This window comes from Thermobia domestica, chromosome 2 (assembly GCF_964235325.1).
Source record: "Thermobia domestica chromosome 2, izTheDome1.hap1.1, whole genome shotgun sequence".
Taxonomy (NCBI): Eukaryota; Metazoa; Arthropoda; class Insecta; order Zygentoma; family Lepismatidae; genus Thermobia; species Thermobia domestica.
In genome coordinates, this window is record NC_137455.1 from 72,273,387 (window position 1) to 72,294,493 (window position 21,107).

Genomic DNA, 21,107 nt, shown 5'->3' on the forward strand with positions numbered 1-21,107 from the left:
TTACACTATTACCTATTTACATGTCCCCTTTATATTAGTAGCATTTTGTCCCCCTTCTTAGAGTTCATATCCAAATGCCGTACTTACCATTACAGGAAAATGGATCTGAGTTTTTGCGCAACTACAATTGATCACGGAAAGTAGTATAAATTTAATGCTTTATTAAAATTGTTATAGTTATTTAGTATACTAAATATTGAATTTTTCTAAAAATGGGGATGGTTTGCAGGTGTATGTTATATGGGAATAACACGGGGTTGTTACAAATGATTGGAGCAGTTTCATGAATTTGGCATAGCTATGATATTTGGCATATTATCACGAAGCTTTCCTATAATATAGACCTTAATTTATTTAATTCCGAACTTACAGTAATCAAATTCGGACCAAACATAACCTACTAACAATTCTCTATCCTCCAATTCAACTCAGATCTGAAAAATTAGTATTTATCTGAAAAATTAGTGTATTTTCCTCGTACATATTTTATAGAGATATACATATCCCACTTTTATATCGTGATAAACTGTAAATGAGGACCCTGTAGATGAATGTAAAATTATAAGTTAATTAATTTTAAAGTTGCCACTGGTCGTTTTTTAGCTTTATTTGAGGGAATATTTTGCTCATATTTATCTGAAAAATTAGTGTATTTTCCTCGTTCATAGTTTGAAGAGATGTACATATCCCACTTCTATATGGTGATAAACTGTAAGTGGGGACCCTGTAGATGAATATAAAATTATTAGTTAATTAATTTTAAAGATGGCACTGGTCGTTTTTCAGCTTTATTTGAGGGAATATTTTGCTCATATTTATCTGAAAAATTAGTGTATTTTCCTCGTACATATTTTGTAGACATATACATATCCCACTTTTATCTGGTGATAAACTGTAAGTGGGGACCCTGTAGATGAATGTAAAAATATTAGTTAATTAATTTTAAAGTTGGCACTGGTCGTTTTTCAGCTTTATTTGAGGGAATATTTTGCTCATATTTATCTGAAAAATTAGTGTATTTTCCTCGTACATATTTTGTAGAGATATACATATCCCACTTTTATATGGTGATAAACTGTAAGTGGGGACCCTGTAGATGAATATAAAATTATTAGTTAATTAATTTTAAAGTTGGCACTGGTCTTTTTTTAGGTTTTACTTGAGGGAATATTTTGCTCATATTTATCTGAAAAATTAGTGTATTTTCCTCGTACATATTTTGTAGAGATATATATATCCTACTTTTATATGGTGATAAACTGTAAGTGGGGACCCTGTAGATTAATATAAAATTATAAGTTAATTAATTTTAAAGTCAGCACTGGTCCTTTTTCAGCTTTATTTGATGAATATTTTGCTCATATTTATCTGAAAAATTAGTGTATTTTCCTCGTACATATTTTGTAGAGATATACATATCCCACTTTTATATGGTGATAAACTGTAAGTGGGGACCCTGTAGATGAACATAAAATTATTAGTTAATGAATTTTAAAGTTGGCACTGGTCGTTTTTCAACTTTATTTGAGGGATTATTTTACTCACTTTTATCTGAAAAATTAGTGTATTTTTTTCGTACATATTTTACAGAGATATACATATCCCACTTTTATATGGTGATAAACTGTAAGTGGGGACCCTGTAGATGAATATAAAATTATTAGTTAATTACTTTTAAAGTTGGCACTGGTCGTTTTTTGGCTTTATTTGAGGGAATATTTTGCTCATATTTATCTGAAAAATTAGTGTATTTTCCTCGTTCATAGTTTGAAGAGATATACATATCCCACTTTTATATGGTGATAAACTGTAAGTGGGGACCCTGTAGAAGAATAGTAAAGTATTAGTTAATTAATTTTAAAGTTGGCACTGGTCGTTTTTCAGCTTTATTTGATGGAATATTTTGCTCATATTTATCTGAAAAATTAGTGTACTTTCCTCGTACATATTTTGTAGAGATATACATATCCCACTTTTATATGGTGATAAACTGTAAGTGGGGACCCTGTAGATGAATATAAAATTATTAGTTAATTAATTTTAAAGTCGGCACTGGTCGTTTCTCAGCTTCATTTGAGGGAATATTTTTCTCATATTTATCTGAAAAATTAGTGTATTTTCCTCATTCATAGTTTGAAGAGATATACATATCCCACTTTTACATGGTGATAAACTGTAAGTGGGGACCCTGTAGATGAATATAAAATTATTAGTTAATTAATTTTAAAGTTGGCACTGGTCGTTTTTCAGCTTTATTTGATGGAATATTTTGCTCATATTTATCTGAAAAATTAGTATATTTTCCTCATACATATTTTGTAGAGATATACATATTCCACTTTTATATGGTGACAAACTAAGTGGGGACCCTGGAGATGAATATAAAATTATTAATTAATTAATTTTAAAGTTGGCACTGGTCGTTTTTCAGCTTTATTTGATGGAATATTTTGCTCATATTTATCTGAAAAATTAGTGTACTTTCCTCGTTCATAGTTTGAAGAGATATACATATCCCACATTTATATGGTGATAAACTGTAAGTGGGGACCCTGTAGATGAATATAAAATTATTAGTTAATTAATTTTAAAGTTGGCACTGGTCGTTTTTCAGCTTTATTTGATGGAATATTTTGCTCATATTTATCTAAAACATTAGTGTATTTTCCTCGTACATATTTTGTAGAGATATACATATCCCACTTTTATATGGTGATAAACTGTCAGTGGGGACCCTGTAAATGAATATAAAATTATTAGTTAATTAATTTTAAAGTTGGCACTGGTCGTTTTTCAGCTTTATTTCAGGGAATATTTTGCTCATATTTATCTGAAAAATTAGTGTATTTTCCTCGTACATATTTTGTAGAGATATACATATCCCACTTTTATATGGTGATAAACTGTAAGTGGGGACCCTGTAGATGAATATAAAATTATTAGTTAATTAATTTTAAAGTTGGCACTGGTCTTTTTTTAGGTTTTACTTGAGGGAATATTTTGCTCATATTTATCTGAAAAATTAGTGTATTTTCCTCGTACATATTTTGTAGAGATATACATATCCTACTTTTATATGGTGATAAACTGTAAGTGGGGACCCTGTAGATTAATATAAAATTATAAGTTAATTAATTTTAAAGTCGGCACTGGTCGTTTTTCAGCTTTATTTGATGAATATTTTGCTCATATTTATCTGAAAAATTAGTGTATTTTCCTCGTACATATTTTGTAGAGATATACATATCCCACTTTTATATGGTGATAAACTGTAAGTGGGGACCCTGTAGATGAACATAAAATTATTAGTTAATGAATTTTAAAGTTGGCACTGGTCGTTTTTCAACTTTATTTGAGGGATTATTTTACTCACTTTTATCTGAAAAATTAGTGTATTTTTTTCGTACATATTTTACAGAGATATACATATCCCACTTTTATATGGTGATAAACTGTAAGTGGGGACCCTGTAGATGAACATAAAATTATTAGTTAATTACTTTTAAAGTTGGCACTGGTCGTTTTTTGGCTTTATTTGAGGGAATATTTTGCTCATATTTACCTGAAAAATTAGTGTATTTTCCTCGTTCATAGTTTGAAGAGAGATACATATCCCACTTCTATATGGTGATAAACTGTAAGTGGGGACCCTGTAGATGAATATAAAATTATTAGTTAATTAATTTTAAAGTCGGCACTGGTCGTTTGTCATCTTCATTTGAGGGAATATTTTTCTAATATTTATCTGAAAAATTAGTGTATTTTCCTTATTCATAGTTTGAAGAGATATACATATCCCACTTTTACATGGTGATAAACTGTAAGTGGGGACCCTGTAGATGAATATAAAATTATTAGTTAATTAATTTTAAAGTTGGCACTGGTCGTTTTTTAGCTTTATTTGATGGAATATTTTGCTCATATTTATCTGAAAAATTAGTATATTTTCCTCGTACATATTTTGTAGAGATATACATATTCCACTTTTATATGGTGATAAACTAAGTGGGGACCCTGGAGATGAATATAAAATTATTAGTTAATTAATTTTAAAGTTGGCACTGGTCGTTTTTCAGCTTTATTTGATGGAATATTTTGCTCATATTTATCTGAAAAATTAGTGTACTTTCCTCGTTCATAGTTTGAAGAGATATAAATATCCCACATTTATATGGTGATAAACTGTAAGTGGGGACCCTGTAGATGAATATAAAATTATTAGTTAATTAATTTTAAAGTTGGCACTGGTCGTTTTTCAGCTTTATTTGATGGAATATTTTGCTCATATTTATCTAAAACATTAGTGTATTTTCCTCGTACATATTTTGTAGAGATATACATATCCCACTTTTATATGGTGATAAACTGTCAGTGGGGACCGTGTAAATGAATATAAAATTATTAGTTAATTAATTTTAAAGTTGGCACTGGTCGTTTCTCAGCTCTATTTCAGGGAATATTTTGCTCATATTTATCTAAAAAATTAGTGTATTTTCCTCGTACATATTTTGTAGAGATATACATATCCCACTTTTATATGGTGATAAACTGTAAGTGGGGACCCTGTAGATGAATATAAAATTATTTTTTAATTAATTTTAAAGTTGGCAGTGGTCGTTTTTCAGCTTTATTTGAGGGAATATTTTACTCATATTTATCTGAAAAATTAGTGTACTTTCCTCGTACATATTTTGTAGAGATATGCATATCCCACTTTTATATGGTGATAAACTGTAAGTGGGAAACCTTTAGATGAATATAAAATTATTAGTTAATTAATTTTAAAGTTGGCACTGGTCGTTTTTCAACTTTATTTCAGGGAATATTTTACTCACTTTTATCTGAAAAATTAGTGTATTTTCCTCGTACATATTTTACAGAGATATACATATCTCACTTTTATATGGTGATAAACTGAAAGTGGGGACCCTGTAGATGAATATTAAAGTTTTAATTTAATAATTTTAAAGTTGCCACTGGTCGTTTTTCAACTTTATTTGATGGATTATTTTACTCACTTTTATCTGAAAAATTAGTGTATTTTCCTCGTACATATTTTGTAGAGATATACATATCCCACTTTTATATGGTGATAAACTGTAAGTGGGGACCCTGTAGATGAATATAAAATTATTAGTTAATTAGTTTTAAAGGTGGCACTGGTCGTTTTTCAGCTTTATTTGAGGGAATATTAGGCTCATATTTATCTGAAAAATTAGTGTATTTTCCTCGTACATATTTTACATACATATACATACCCCACTTTTTTATGGTGATAAACTGTAAGTGGGGACCCTGTAGAAGAATATTAAAGTTTTAATTTAATAATTTTAAAGTTGGCACTGGTCGTTTTTCAACTTTATTTGAGGGATTATTTTACTCACTTTTATCTGAAAAATTAGTGTATTTTCCTCGTACATATTTTACAGAGATATACATATCCCACTTTTATATGGTGATAAACTGTAAGTGGGGACCCTGCAGAAGAATATAAAATTATTAGTTAATTAATTTTAAAGGTGGCACTGCTCTTTTTTTAGGTTTTACTTGAGGGAATATTTTGCTCATATTTATCTGAAAAATTAGTGTATTTTCCTCGTAAATATTTTATAGAGATATACATATCCCACTTTTATATGGTGATAAACTAAGTGGGGACCCTGTAGATGAATATAAAATTATTAGTTAGTTAATTTTAAAGTTGGCACTGGTCGTTTTTCAGCTTTATTTGATGGAATATTTTGCTCATATTTATCTGAAAAATTAGTGTATTTTCCTCGTACATATTTTGTAGAGATATACATATCCCACTTTTATATGGTGATAAACTAAGTGGGGACCCTGGAGATGAATATAAAATTATTAGTTAATTAATTTTAAAGTTGGCACTGGTCGTTATTCAGCTTTATTTGAAGGAATATTTTGCTCATATTTATCTGAGAAATTAGTGTATTTTCCTCGTACATATTTTGTAGAGATATACATATCCCACTTTTATATGGTGATAAACTGTAAGTGGGGACCCTGTAGATGAATATAAAATCATTAGTTAATTAATTTTAAAGTTGGCACTGGTCGTTTTTTAGCTTTATTTGAGGGTATATTTTGCTCATATTTATCTGAAAAATTAGTATATTTTCCTCGTTCATAGTTTGAAGAGATATACATATCCCACTTTTATATGGTGATAAACTGTAAGTGGGGACCCTGCAGATGAATATAAAATTATTAGTTAATTAATTTTAAAGGTGGCACTGGTCGTTTTTCAGCTTTTTTTGATGGAATATTTTGCTCATATTTATCTGAAAAATTAGTGTATTTTCCTCGTACATATTTTCTAGAGACATACATATCCCACTTTTATATGGTGACAAACTGTAAGTGGGGACCCTGTAGATGAATATAAAATCATTAGTTAATTAATTTTAAAGTTGGCACTGGTCGTTTTTCAGCTTTATTTGAGGGAATATTTTGCTCATATTTATCTGAAAATCTAGTGTATTTTCCTCGTACATATTTTGTAGAGATATACATATCCCACTTTTATATGGTGATAAACTAAGTGGGGACCCTGGAGATGAATATAAAATTATTAGTTAATTAATTTTAAAGTTGGCACTGGTCGTTATTCAGCTTTATTTGAAGGAATATTTTGCTCATATTTATCTGAGAAATTAGTGTATTTTCCTCGTACATATTTTGTAGAGATATACATATCCCACTTTTATATGGTGATAAACTGTAAGTGGGGACCCTGTAGATGAATATAAAATCATTAGTTAATTAATTTTAAAGTTGGCACTGGTCGTTTTTTAGCTTTATTTGAGGGTATATTTTGCTCATATTTATCTGAAAAATTAGTGTATTTTCCTCGTTCATAGTTTGAAGAGATATACATATCCCACTTTTATATGGTGATAAACTGTAAGTGGGGACCCTGCAGATGAATATAAAATTATTAGTTAATTAATTTTAAAGTTGGCACTGGTCGTTTTTCAGCTTTTTTTGATGGAATATTTTGCTCATATTTATCTGAAAAATTAGTGTATTTTCCTCGTACATATTTTCTAGAGACATACATATCCCACTTTTATATGGTGACAAACTGTAAGTGGGGACCCTGTAGATGAATATAAAATCATTAGTTAATTAATTTTAAAGTTGGCACTGGTCGTTTTTCAGCTTTATTTGAGGGAATATTTTGCTCATATTTATCTGAAAATCTAGTGTATTTTCCTCGTACATATTTTGTAGAGATATACATATCCTACTTTTATATGGTGATAAACTGTAAGTGGGGACCCTGTAGATGAATATAAAATTATTAGTTAATTAATTTTAAAGTTGGTACTGGTCGTTTTTCAGCTTTATTTAAGGGAATATTTTGCTCATATTTATCTGAAAAATTAGTGTATTTTCCTCGTTCATAGTTTGAAGAGATATACATATCCCACTTTTATATGGTGATAAACTGTAAGTGGGGACCCTGTAGAAGAATATTAAAGTTTTAATTTAATAATTTTAAAGTTGGCACTGGTCGTTTTTCAGCTTTATTTGAGGGAATATTTTGCTCATATTTATCTGAAAAATTAGTGTATTTTCCTCGTACATATTTTACAGAGATATACATATCCCACTTTTATATGGTGATAAACTGTAAGTGGGGACCCTGTAGATGAATATAAAATTATTAGTTAATTAGTTTTAAAGGTGGCACTGCTCTTTTTTCTGTTTTACTTGAGGGAATATTTTGCTCATATTTATCTGAAAAATTAGTGTATTTTCCTCGTACATATTTTGTAGAGATATACATATCCCACTTTTATATGGTGATAAACTGTAAGTGGGGACCCTGTAGATGAATATAAAATTATTATTTAATTAATTTTAAAGTTGGCAGTGGTCGTTTTTCAGCTTTATTTGAGGGAATATTTTACTCATATTTATCTGAAAAATTATTGTACTTTCCTCGTACATATTTTGTAGAGATATGCATATCCCACTTTTATATGGTGATAAACTGTAAGTGGGGAACCTTTAGATGAATATAAAATTATTAGTTAATTAATTTTAAAGTTGGCACTGGTCGTTTTTCAACTTTATTTCAGGGAATATTTTACTCACTTTTATCTGAAAAATTAGTGTATTTTCCTCGTACATATTTTACAGAGATATACATATCTCACTTTTATATGGTGATAAACTGAAAGTGGGGACCCTGTAGATGAATATTAAAGTTTTAATTTAATAATTTTAAAGTTGCCACTGGTCGTTTTTCAACTTTATTTGAGGGATTATTTTACTCACTTTTATCTGAAAAATTAGTGTATTTTCCTCGTACATATTTTCTAGAGATATACATATCCCACTTTTATATGGTGATAAACTGTAAGTGGGGACCCTGTAGATGAATATAAAATTATTAGTTAATTAGTTTTAAAGGTGGCACTGGTCGTTTTTCAGCTTTATTTGAGGGAATATTAGGCTCATATTTATCTGAAAAATTAGTGTATTTTGCTCGTACATATTTTACATACATATACATACCCCACTTTTATATGGTGATAAACTGTAAGTGGGGACCCTGTAGAAGAATATTAAAGTTTTAATTTAATAATTTTAAAGTTGGCACTGGTCGTTTTTCAACTTTATTTGAGGGATTATTTTACTCACTTTTATCTGAAAAATTAGTGTATTTTCCTCGTACATATTTTACAGAGATATACATATCCCACTTTTATATGGTGATAAACTGTAAGTGTGGACCCTGTAGAAGAATATAAAATTATTAGTTAATTAATTTTAAAGGTGGCACTGCTCTTTTTTTTAGGTTTTACTTGAGGGAATATTTTGCTCATATTTATCTGAAAAATTAGTGTATTTTCCTCGTAAATATTTTATAGAGATATACATATCCCACTTTTATATGGTGATAAACTGTAAGTGGGGACCCTGTAGATGAATATAAAATTATTATTTAATTAATTTTAAAGTTGGCAGTGGTCGTTTTTCAGCTTTATTTGAGGGAATATTTTACTCATATTTATCTGAAAAATTATTGTACTTTCCTCGTACATATTTTGTAGAGATATGCATATCCCACTTTTATATGGTGATAAACTGTAAGTGGGGAACCTTTAGATGAATATAAAATTATTAGTTAATTAATTTTAAAGTTGGCACTGGTCGTTTTTCAACTTTATTTCAGGGAATATTTTACTCACTTTTATCTGAAAAATTAGTGTATTTTCCTCGTACATATTTTACAGAGATATACATATCTCACTTTTATATGGTGATAAACTGAAAGTGGGGACCCTGTAGATGAATATTAAAGTTTTAATTTAATAATTTTAAAGTTGCCACTGGTCGTTTTTCAACTTTATTTGAGGGATTATTTTACTCACTTTTATCTGAAAAATTAGTGTATTTTCCTCGTACATATTTTCTAGAGATATACATATCCCACTTTTATATGGTGATAAACTGTAAGTGGGGACCCTGTAGATGAATATAAAATTATTAGTTAATTAGTTTTAAAGGTGGCACTGGTCGTTTTTCAGCTTTATTTGAGGGAATATTAGGCTCATATTTATCTGAAAAATTAGTGTATTTTGCTCGTACATATTTTACATACATATACATACCCCACTTTTATATGGTGATAAACTGTAAGTGGGGACCCTGTAGAAGAATATTAAAGTTTTAATTTAATAATTTTAAAGTTGGCACTGGTCGTTTTTCAACTTTATTTGAGGGATTATTTTACTCACTTTTATCTGAAAAATTAGTGTATTTTCCTCGTACATATTTTACAGAGATATACATATCCCACTTTTATATGGTGATAAACTGTAAGTGTGGACCCTGTAGAAGAATATAAAATTATTAGTTAATTAATTTTAAAGGTGGCACTGCTCTTTTTTTTAGGTTTTACTTGAGGGAATATTTTGCTCATATTTATCTGAAAAATTAGTGTATTTTCCTCGTAAATATTTTATAGAGATATACATATCCCACTTTTATATGGTGATAAACTAAGTGGGGACCCTGTAGATGAATATAAAATTATTAGTTAGTTAATTTTAAAGTTGGCACTGGTCGTTTTTCAGCTTTATTTGATGGAATATTTTGCTCATATTTATCTGAAAAATTAGTGTATTTTCCTCGTACATATTTTGTAGAGATATACATATCCCACTTTTATATGGTGATAAACTAAGTGGGGACCCTGCAGATGAATATAAAATTATTAGTTAATTAATTTTAAAGTTGGCACTGGTCGTTATTCAGCTTTATTTGAAGGAATATTTTGCTCATATTTATCTGAGAAATTAGTGTATTTTCCTCGTACATATTTTGTAGAGATATACATATCCCACTTTTATATGGTGATAAACTGTAAGTGGGGACCCTGTAGATGAATATAAAATCATTAGTTAATTAATTTTAAAGTTGGCACTGGTCGTTTTTTAGCTTTATTTGAGGGTATATTTTGCTCATATTTATCTGAAAAATTAGTGTATTTTCCTCGTTCATAGTTTGAAGAGATATACATATCCCACTTTTATATGGTGATAAACTGTAAGTGGGGACCCTGCAGATGAATATAAAATTATTAGTTAATTAATTTTAAAGGTGGCACTGGTCGTTTTTCAACTTTTTTTGATGGAATATTTTGCTCATATTTATCTGAAAAATTAGTGTATTTTCCTCGTACATATTTTGTAGAGACATACATATCCCACTTTTATATGGTGATAAACTGTAAGTGGGGACCCTGTAGATGAATATAAAATCATTAGTTAATTAATTTTAAAGTTGGCACTGGTCGTTTTTCAGCTTTATTTGAGGGAATATTTTGCTCATATTTATCTGAAAATCTAGTGTATATTCCTCGTACATATTTTGTAGAGATATACATATCCCACTTTTATATGGTAATAAACTGTAAGTGGGGACCCTGTAGATGTATATAAAATCATTAGTTAATTAATTTTAAAGTTGGCACTGGTCGTTTTTCAGCTTTATTTGAGGGAATATTTTGCTCATATATATCTGAAAAATTAGTGTATTTTACTCGTACATATTTTGTAGAGATATACATATCCTACTTTTATATGGTGATAAACTGTAAGTGGGGACCCTGTAGATGAATATAAAATTATTAGTTAATTAATTTTAAAGTTGGTACTGGTCGTTTTTCAGCTTTATTTGAGGGAATATTTTGCTCATATTTATCTGAAAAATTAGTGTATTTTCCTCGTTCATAGTTTGAAGAGATATACATATCCCACTTTTATATGGTGATAAACTGTAAGTGGGGACCCTGTAGAAGAATAGTAAAGTATTAGTTAATTAATTTTAAAGTTGGCACTGGTCGTTTTTCAGCTTTATTTGAGGGAATATTTTGCTCATATTTATCTGAAAAATTAGTGTATTTTCCTCGTACATATTTTCTAGAGATATACATATCCCACTTTTATATGGTGATAAACTGTAAGTTGGGACCGTGTAGATGAATATAAAATTATTAGTTAATTAATTTTAAAGTTGGCACAGGTCGTTTTTCAGCTTTATTTGAGGGAATATTTTGCTCATATTTATCTGAAAAATTAGTGTATTTTCCTCGTACATATTTTATAGGGATATACATATCCCACTTTTATATGGTGATAAACTGTAAGTGGGGACCCTGTAGATGAATATAAAATTATTAGATTATTAATTTTAAAATTGGCACTGTACTTTTTTTACCTTTTATTGAGGCAATATTTTGCTGTTATTTTCTGAAAAATTAATCGCTATATATGTGAAAATTAAATTAGATATTATACATGTTACCATATTATGTGCATATTAAGTTATAGACGTGAATCGTTATTGACATTGCACTAGAAGTACCTTAATTGGTTTTGATAGTACACATTTGAAATGTATACTGGCAACCCTGGGATATTTCGTTTTGTCTGCGGACAAATGTCTGCTAAAATCACCGCGGTAGCTGATAGACGATATCAAAACAGAAAAATCGTACGTGAAGAGAAAGAGGTTAACGGAAGACAGTGGAGCATGGAAGCTTCTCACAATTTCAAGTGACCTGCCAATAATGGCAGAATACCTATGATGATGATGATGCCATGCACCTAAAATGTTATATGTAATTCTTCACTTTATTGAAGTAACCTTTCTAAAATACTGAAAACTCAATAAAACACGTAAGACTGTTGTGCTGACGTGTTCAAATTATTAGACTCGCCCTCGAAAAATGCGAAATTGATGTTGCAGTCCTAATTTCGGAGTTCTTGAACATGTAATTTAATGGTTTAAACCACCAGTATAGGATCCTTCATTTGTTTACTGTACACTTAGAATGGTGATATCACCATAGAACAACAGATGGCATTAGTAGAGGGGAGAGAGTTCTGAAAGTGGTATTTCAGTTGTAGACAGCTATTGTGGTTTCTAACAAGTTACAATCTGAAATATAGTGCTTGCAGTCGTAAGCAGTTACGACAATCAAAGCGTTCAACAGTTCAAATGGGCCAGTTCAAAGTGATCTTGCGGTATTTTGTGTAATTAATCTTTTATTCTATGAAGTCCCGTAATCGCGGCATAATTTGAAAAGCCAGAGACCTTTCTTCCCATAAAGTGGAAGTTGCCAAAACACTTTTGGCGGAATTTGACACAACGACAAATTACTATTAGAGTGGGTTAGATCCAAAGCTATCGATAAGAGGTATCAAAAAATTAAAAAGATTGGCTCTGGGAAACAGAAACGCAGCTTCTAGAGACTTAAGCATAAAAATGCCTGAGTATGGTGTAAACATTTCGCCTGAAAATGTTCGAAGAATCCTTTGTATTGAGGCAATAAAAGCACTCAGACCAAGGAAGAAAGTAAAAATTACTCCATTCATTCCAAAGAATTGCCTCGGATGGGCACGAGGCCTAGAACATTGGACTGCTGATGATTTGAGAATAGGAGTTTCAGTGATGAATCATCTGTCTTCGTGTCTGATGAATGTTCAAACTATGTGCGACGTCGACCTCTGGAGGAATTCAAGTTGAAATGCCTCCAATAAACAGTGAAGCATCCTACTTGAGTCATGATCTGAGGTGTGATGTTTGTTTGTCTTTGGGCCTGAAAAACTGTATAGGGGAGCTTGCCCCAGTACCGGACTCTTCCCAGTGCTGGACAGTACTAGTGCTAGCATTCCGGCGTTAGAGAGCAGTAGCTGTTCTACATGCGTCTGTAGTATTTATGAGCAGGGGTAAGTGTTTGGCGCCACTTGTCTGTCGTGCGCGGCAGTCTTAACTAAATCGCTGAAAATTGATTATCGCTGTTATTTTGCATTACACATATAACTTTTACAGAAGATTTGCACCCTCCTCTGGTAAGTGAACTAAATTTATCTTACTCTTATAATATTTCTTAATAATTAAAGAAGCATACAGTATGGAAGCATTAACTAAAATTCCCATGGTCTTTAGTTGGTAATATTTTTTCTAATAGATCGTGTGGTCCTAATACCGGACACTTCGAATGTTCCCAGTACCAGACAGAAGAAATTACCCTATTAGTTGATAAGATATTTAGGGTGGACTTGATTTCTAGGAACTTGGTACAAGGATGCCCACATACAAGAAAGGGAAACGGGATGAAGAAAGTATGAAGAAAGCTGTTGATAGTGTGTTAGCGGGAAACTGTAGTGTTCGGAGAGCTGCTGGACAAAGCAGAGGAAAATACTCTCACGGAGTGTCTTATTTGTGGAGGTTTCGATGAGGATTGAGTACAGTGCTGCAGTTGCCTAGGATGGTCACATGTTGGGTGTATCGACAGTGAAAATATTGATTACTTCATTTGTGAAAATTGTAAGCAGTGAGTTTACTGAGATGAAGCACTTAATTTGAAAAATCTTTTGGCTTTAATTTCCTACACATTATTGTTACTATAGTCGTAGCTTTATTATTATTGTAGAAGTTTATAAATATGTTGCTTGTACCAATGGTTGTGACAGTAGTCACTTTTGTGTACAATTTAGTAGGGATAGAAACATTGTTGCGGTGAAGTACTATTTTATTTTGCTTTTTTTAAAATTTATAACCCTCACCAGGTTATAGAAGTATTTTTGTGGACCCTCTGTATATTTCGTAAAAACAGTAATTATTTTTCGATTCATACTTTATTCTGCGACGCAAATAACTTCTTTCTTCGATGGGAACTGTTTTTCTTCCCAGGCAACAGGACAAAGGAGTATTTTATCGTTCACTCATATATATATCTAAACCGTTGCTTTGTGGTGAGAATGTTTTAGTGAGCGACAAAGGTTCTCAGTGTTTCTTCCTTACACATTAATATGGAAAAACTATATTCTATAGCTATTTGGAACTGAAACCAAGTATATTCTTCAAACATTTATGGAAATACTAGCTGACCAGATGTTCGAACGCCAGAACGACGACAACCACAACGCTTTGCCAGTTCGTTATCTAAATGTTCCCACACGCAAGGCAAAGCAATGTCTCATGCCAATGGACTAAAAATTAACGCCAATTCTTTTTTTATATTCTATTTGTATATACATGCAGGTCATTTAACCTGAGTGCATTTTGGAATGAACTGCCAACATTGACCAGTCGGTCAGTGCAGCTTGTATCTCGAACCTCTGAGTTCGAGGAGTGTTACTCCGTATCGCCAAGAAGACACTATGTCCGTGGCATCGAGCATAACATTATGTTAAGGGGCACAAGCTAATTAGCCAATGAAGGACGTATCTTACATCTAACCCCAATCAGTGAAGTTCCGGGTTCGCACACCCAGTGCGTATCAGTTGTAAACGCGCCCTCCAACATTTTCATTCTATTTTGTCAATTGTCTACATTGTTTTTGCTAGAGGTTAACGTCAAGTTTTGTGGATTTGTGCAGCAGCCACAATTTACTTCGTGGGATTATCCCGGTGTCGCCCCCACGGTCCTAATTCCCCATGTGCATTAACTGTGTGAGAAAAGTATCTATAGTGAAATCCTAATTATAATCTTTCTAATTATAATATATATAAGTGATAAAAGGACTATAGTGTAGTGAAAAAGCGAAGTGTGATTTTATTAGTGAAAATAATTATATATTCAGTGTTGAGTGTTGTGACTTTTTTTCTCTCCTACATTGTTCATTTTTAATGGTGTTTTAATAAATAAGCATAGTGGCATTTTATTCCATGTGTTTTTGTTGCATGTATGGGTAATGTTTGTGTGCGTTGTGGTCTGAGTGACCGTCTGATCGTCCGTGGGGTTTTCGAGACGAGACATCCGAACCTCTCGATGTCTAATGCTCATCTCGTTATTGACACCGGCGGGCAATTTGGGGAAAATTTTGTAATCCCTTTTTGGAGATGTCCTTCAATGTCTTAACCAGGTAAGTCCAGGTCTCCTGAAAATACTCACTGGCAGGACAACGGAGGACAGACCACGGAAAGCGGTTATAACTTTTCTACTCAATTTTCATACTTTTAAACCGAAAGTACTAATAGAGGGTATAGCTCATCTTGTCAGCTAATATTGTAAGTGGATTATGTAATACTATTAACATAGTAAATAAATTGTATTTCATAACTACAACATATCATTTGCTTGCATATTTACAACCACTCCTCGCTTTGATATTTATAGTAATCTGTCCGACACTGGGAACAGTTTTTTGACCAACGCCATTTTGAGCATTTTAGAAAATCGAAAAATTTAATGTTGAAATCTTATAATAAAAATGTTATGTTGTGATTATTGTCAGTGTGTTTTCTTGTATCGATCTGTTGGTTGGTTTTTAAGCAAATAGAAAGAAAAGCTTAGGTGTCCGCAGTGGCGTATTTAGGGGGGTGGCTTCCGGGCTTAAGCCCCCCCGAAATCTTACTTAGTATAGTAAAGTAAATGAAATATCTTGCAGAATTTTCACATTTCCAGGCAAAGCCCCCCCCCCCCCGAAAGTTAGCAAAGCCCCTCCCGAAACAAAATCGTAAATACGCCACTGGGTGTCCGGTACTGGGGCAAGCTCCCCTATATTAGAGAGAACAATGAAACACGACCAATACCTACAAGTTCTTCAAGAAGAATTGCTTCCCCAGACTGCAATCTGGTATGAAGACGCACACTTCATCTTTATGCATCATGGAGCTCCATGCCACAGGAGTAAAACTGCGACAAAATTCTTCGAGAACAACGAAATTAGTGTTCTTCCATGGCCTGGCAATAGTCCTGATATGAACCCGATTGAAAACCCCTGGAGTTTCATGAAGGAAAAGCTAAGAAGAAGCATATTACAAACAAACATTAATTGATCGAGGAGATCAACAATTTGTGGTATCATGATGCTGAATTGAAGTCAAAATGTGCTAAACTCGAATATAGCATGCCACAAAGGATAAAATACTTAATAAAGAATAACGGATTTCATACGAAGTAGTAATCTTTGTGTGAGAGATCATTTTCTTGTAAGTATTCCATTTCATTTTTTGTTTTCAATTTAGATACACACACTGTATTGTATTTATATTTAAATGTCATGTACGCATTTGTTTAATTGATATTGAAATCATATGCCATGACCAAAAGAAATTAGAACAGTACAGAACAGTAGTTACAGAACAGTAATTTGTACTAATTGTAAGTTGAAAAGCGTTTTCTGATTTAATATTGTAAGAACTGTAAAATATTCAGAAACTGAATGTTGAGTCTAATAATTTGAACACGTCTGTAGTAAAGATAAATTATATTTCACATTTTCATCTTTGCTAAAAATATCTTGATCAGTATTTCAGAATTAAAATAAATAAATATTTATGCAACGCTCAAAATAAGGCTCCTATATGCTACGTCATGAAGATGAATATTTGAAAATAATGAAATAACATCACAGTTTTCACAATTAAAATCAATGGTCTAACAATAACATGCTGAATGTATTTCAAATGTATTAAATGTATAATAAATAGGAGCACCCAGAACTTTTCATGTGTGTGTGTGTGAAAGTAATTAAAACCAAACTACCCTTTTATTATAACATTTTTAGGAATACGTTTTATTGGGTTTTCTGTATTTTAAAAGGAAGAAAATGCGACAATTGAAGGGAAAAAATAATCATATAGGGCGAGCAATGGTAAATCAAACATATACTCATATAATGCTGTCCATAGGATTTTGTCCATCTTGTCAGAATTGTTCTTGGATTGTTTATCGCTTGGGTTTTGTCCCCGTTCTCGTTACTACAGCCATTATATGCACCTGCATGACTTTCGATGTGCATAAAAACACGCTAGGAGTCAAGCATTTCAGTGCTACATTTCCCTTTAAAAAATTCTTCCAGCATAAAATTATCTGTCTCCAAAGATTAGGCAGAACGGGAATTCCCATTCTGCCTAAAGATAAGATCATTTAAAATATTTTATACAGAATGCTGGAGAGCCTTTAGGCAGAACGGGAATGAATCATGAACTCCAAACTAAAATTTCTCATATGGAGACGTGTTTATATAAAACAGCCCTTTTTTCTACATTAATAAATTCCAGAACACTTGAAATTTTAATTTCTTTAAAGATATACCAAATATATACGGAACTCGTAAATTTGAGGAAAAAACTTGCATAATAAATTCTCAATGGGGATCGAACTTGAGACCCTGTGTGCAAGTCACACGCGCTAGCAGCTACACAAGCAGGGAGTACTGTTTCAAGTAAAAGCTTCACCCTCTTCCTACAGAAGAAGAACTCCTTTGTAATTCATTTACATATAATACCAACATGTAACACTTCCCAATGGTAACATTCCGATTTTGATAAAATTTGGCAGGTAGATACTACACATAAAATAAACGAACCCGTGTTTTTTTTTTTTTTTAATTTTCTGTGGAAAAAACGGTTTTAGAGGGCAAAAGTGCCCACCGAAAATTTTGAAAGTTGACGCCCGAAAGGCAAGAAGAAGTGGATCGAAGTGAATGAAATTCTGCACAAATTTTGTAGACATAATATAAAAGAATACGTGTTTTGTATTTGGGGGGGGGGGGAAGAAAACGGTTCGGTGGGGCACGACGGACCCCTACAAACCTTTGATCACGAAATAAAAGTGCTAAATACAGTATGTCAGAAGTGCCTAAAAGACATGACGAATTGCAACGAAACTTTGTGTAGTGACAATATGCAAAAAGTAAACGAATACGTTTTTTTTTTTTAATTTTCTGCGCAAAAACAGTGTTAGGCGGCAAAACCCCCAACCCAAAATTTTAAAAGTTGACGCCCGAAAGGCAAGAAGAAGTGGACCGAAGTAAATGAAACTGTGCACAGATATTGTAGACGTAAAATGAGGGAATACGTGTTTCGTATTTTCCTTTTAAAAAAAAATGAGTGGGGCACTGAGCTTCTACTCTCCACTTCCGCTTCCACTCTCTTACGAAACTGAGTGATAGAACTGACGTCAAATAGTGTAATATTCCATTTAATACCATTCACTACCTCTATGACTACATTCCACGTCATATCAGAGTTGTTCCGAGGACGAAAAGTGGTTCAACGCCATATTGATGTGGTAGGCTGCACGTTTTTTAAAGGTGTTTCCATTAAAGTATCTTTATATATCCTATTATTCTTTGCAACACATAATAACCCACGCAAACACTAAAGAATTGTTCTGGTTATTTCGTTTTGTAATTGCGCATACGTCCTGCTGAACTAACGAATAAAGAAATATCTTACCTCTGGATACATTGTATTCATTTCTTCCAGGGTGTATTCTGTATAGTTCTTCGCTAAGATTGTTCTTCTAACTTCATCGGCGCGAGGAAGAAACTAATAAAATAAAGCTATTAGAAATAATAATAAAGTTCAACAAAAATAATTGTAATAATAATAATTTATTTTAAAGGTCACTCGTGGTTATTTGGTTAGCTTACGCGTCTTTGAAGCGGGAGACTCAGATTCAATTCCCAGCCTGAGCTCATGTGGCTTGGATCCCACGCTAACCTGTAGGTTCACGTGTCAAATAGCATCACTGATGAATGGGACGCTATAAACCTCAATTGAACACACAATTTATTTTATAATAGTCAAACAACTAACCTATAAGCATATTATAATACTGCAGACAGTGACAAACTGTTTCATTGAACCAACTTCGTCTTCATCGGTATATATTAAAACTAGAACTCTTAAGATTCTGACCTCAACACCTAATTTGTCATCATTTCATGGATGCTGGAAGAATCATGTATAAAGAGAGTAGATGAATATTTGAAAACAATATGCAGGTTAAATTGTTACATTCTGGAATCCTTTGTAGTCTATAAATTTTAACTTTTTTCTGTAAAAGAGGAGACAAAGTATTAGAAGTGAATTCAACGTATACAGCACTAAGAAGGGTAGTAAATCTCTTATATAGGTTTCTCGAAACACTGGTAATTTTAATAGGTTCTAATTACGACAGAAGTGTGCCATCATTACTTTTGGCCGTAGTACGAATTTGGCGGATGAATTTACTGAGAAATACAATAGTTATTCAATGCCAGCTAAATATGTCATTAAGAAATGGACAACTAGTCACGTAACTACTTAAAATTTGTTTTAATTTATTTTTTGTATGCTTGCGTGGGGTTGTCTCGTGATTGAATCTCCAGTTGTAGTTGATCAGCATGTCACCGTTCCATTTTTTATAGCACTGTACCTTTTTTCCATTGAATAAAAATATCTTGATCGAAATTACGATGTTCACCATATTTATCTGAAATCTCATCGCAATTCGTAGGAAATAATTTAATGTCTAAGTGCAGAAAGTAAAGCTCTAAATGAATACTTTACAGTCGCATCATCATATATAACAGCAGGAGGATTCGAAGCCAATTCCTAGCAGTTTTGTAATCTGTGGTTTCCTACGAAATTTCTCATTATGTTCTTAAATTTATTCTGTGAATTTTTCTTACAGTCTTTAAGGACAGAATCAAAACTTCCATTTTTCTTAAGCTGAAATACTTAGGATCCAATAAATATTTCTTCTTTTGAGTAAGAAACTCTTGTGCATTGAAACCTCTCACGGATGTAATTGAAAATTTCACCATTAGAGTTCAGGGTTTGATATGCAATGGTGGAAATAATGAATTAGTCCCAGAAGCGACACTCCTATTAGCGACAGGAACTGTTATCTGTCCTATGAGCGACCGATTCATTTACATTGAGATGATGGAAGATGATTTGATTCCATCTTCTAAAGTATGTTTGCCTCTGGCGTTATTAGCGCCTGAACAACCTTGGTATGTACGTGCCAGTGATACTGTTCGTCAAATGTATTTTTCCTCTACTGTGAATACAAATAAAACTTATTTTAATTTTGAGTTATATTTGACATAAAACATATCAAATAATTTAACGAGACAACAGGGATATTTCCATGAAAAGTATATTCCTATGTAATTATTGAAAATCCAGTTGTGATATCCCCTTTCTTCAAAAGCTCTGTTTTCTGTACTTAATTTGATTCAAATCTAATTACTCATTAAGCCCAGTAATATATTTTATTTTGAAAAACTTAAACGTGTAACAGTTTCGCCGTGAATAAAATGTTAAAAAAAAATCAATTACAAAAGACAGCTTTTGATATCCCTTACATCTGATTGGCTATTTTCAACCAATCCCACCAATTACAATGCAGTTCACTCTAAACAATCCAAAAGGTAAACAGTCTTTAAACTACCTTCTTCCCTATTGTAAGCTACTAAAACATAAACTAATTGCTTAATTTGCCTTCCTCTCTTGTTTTGACTTATACATAAAAGCTTGTCGTGTAGCAATCTGAAATAGTACTTTATAACTAGACGAACTGTTAAGTCCTGCGAGAGATTTGTAACTTGTGTAATAATTTCTTCGAATACACCGTGTTTTTAGATTTCTTTGATATCCTCAAGTGGTGAACACCCTCTTTCCATGGGCGCCCGATTGGAAGGCAGAAGTTGTCTCCCTGACTCACAAAAATGTATACGTAATATAGCAAACCACATATATTAAATATCAGATATACCAGACGTGATACAGCAACCATGGAGATGCCCTTCCCTAGAATTTTTTTTCGAGCGCCCCTAC

General features: G+C 32.0%; 1 protein-coding gene across 3 annotated transcripts in view; it reads right to left on the reverse strand.

Annotated features, from left to right (window-relative positions):
- Positions 1-21,107, reverse strand: part of LOC145672635 (neprilysin-2-like) — a 158,082-nt gene that overhangs the window by 85,007 nt on the left and 51,968 nt on the right. For all 3 annotated transcript variants that reach the window (XM_081741808.1, XM_081741803.1, XM_081741797.1), the window contains exon 8: positions 18,735-18,827. In XM_081741808.1, coding sequence (XP_081597934.1) covers positions 18,735-18,827 — 93 coding nt within the window. The remainder of the gene's footprint in view (positions 1-18,734; positions 18,828-21,107) is intronic.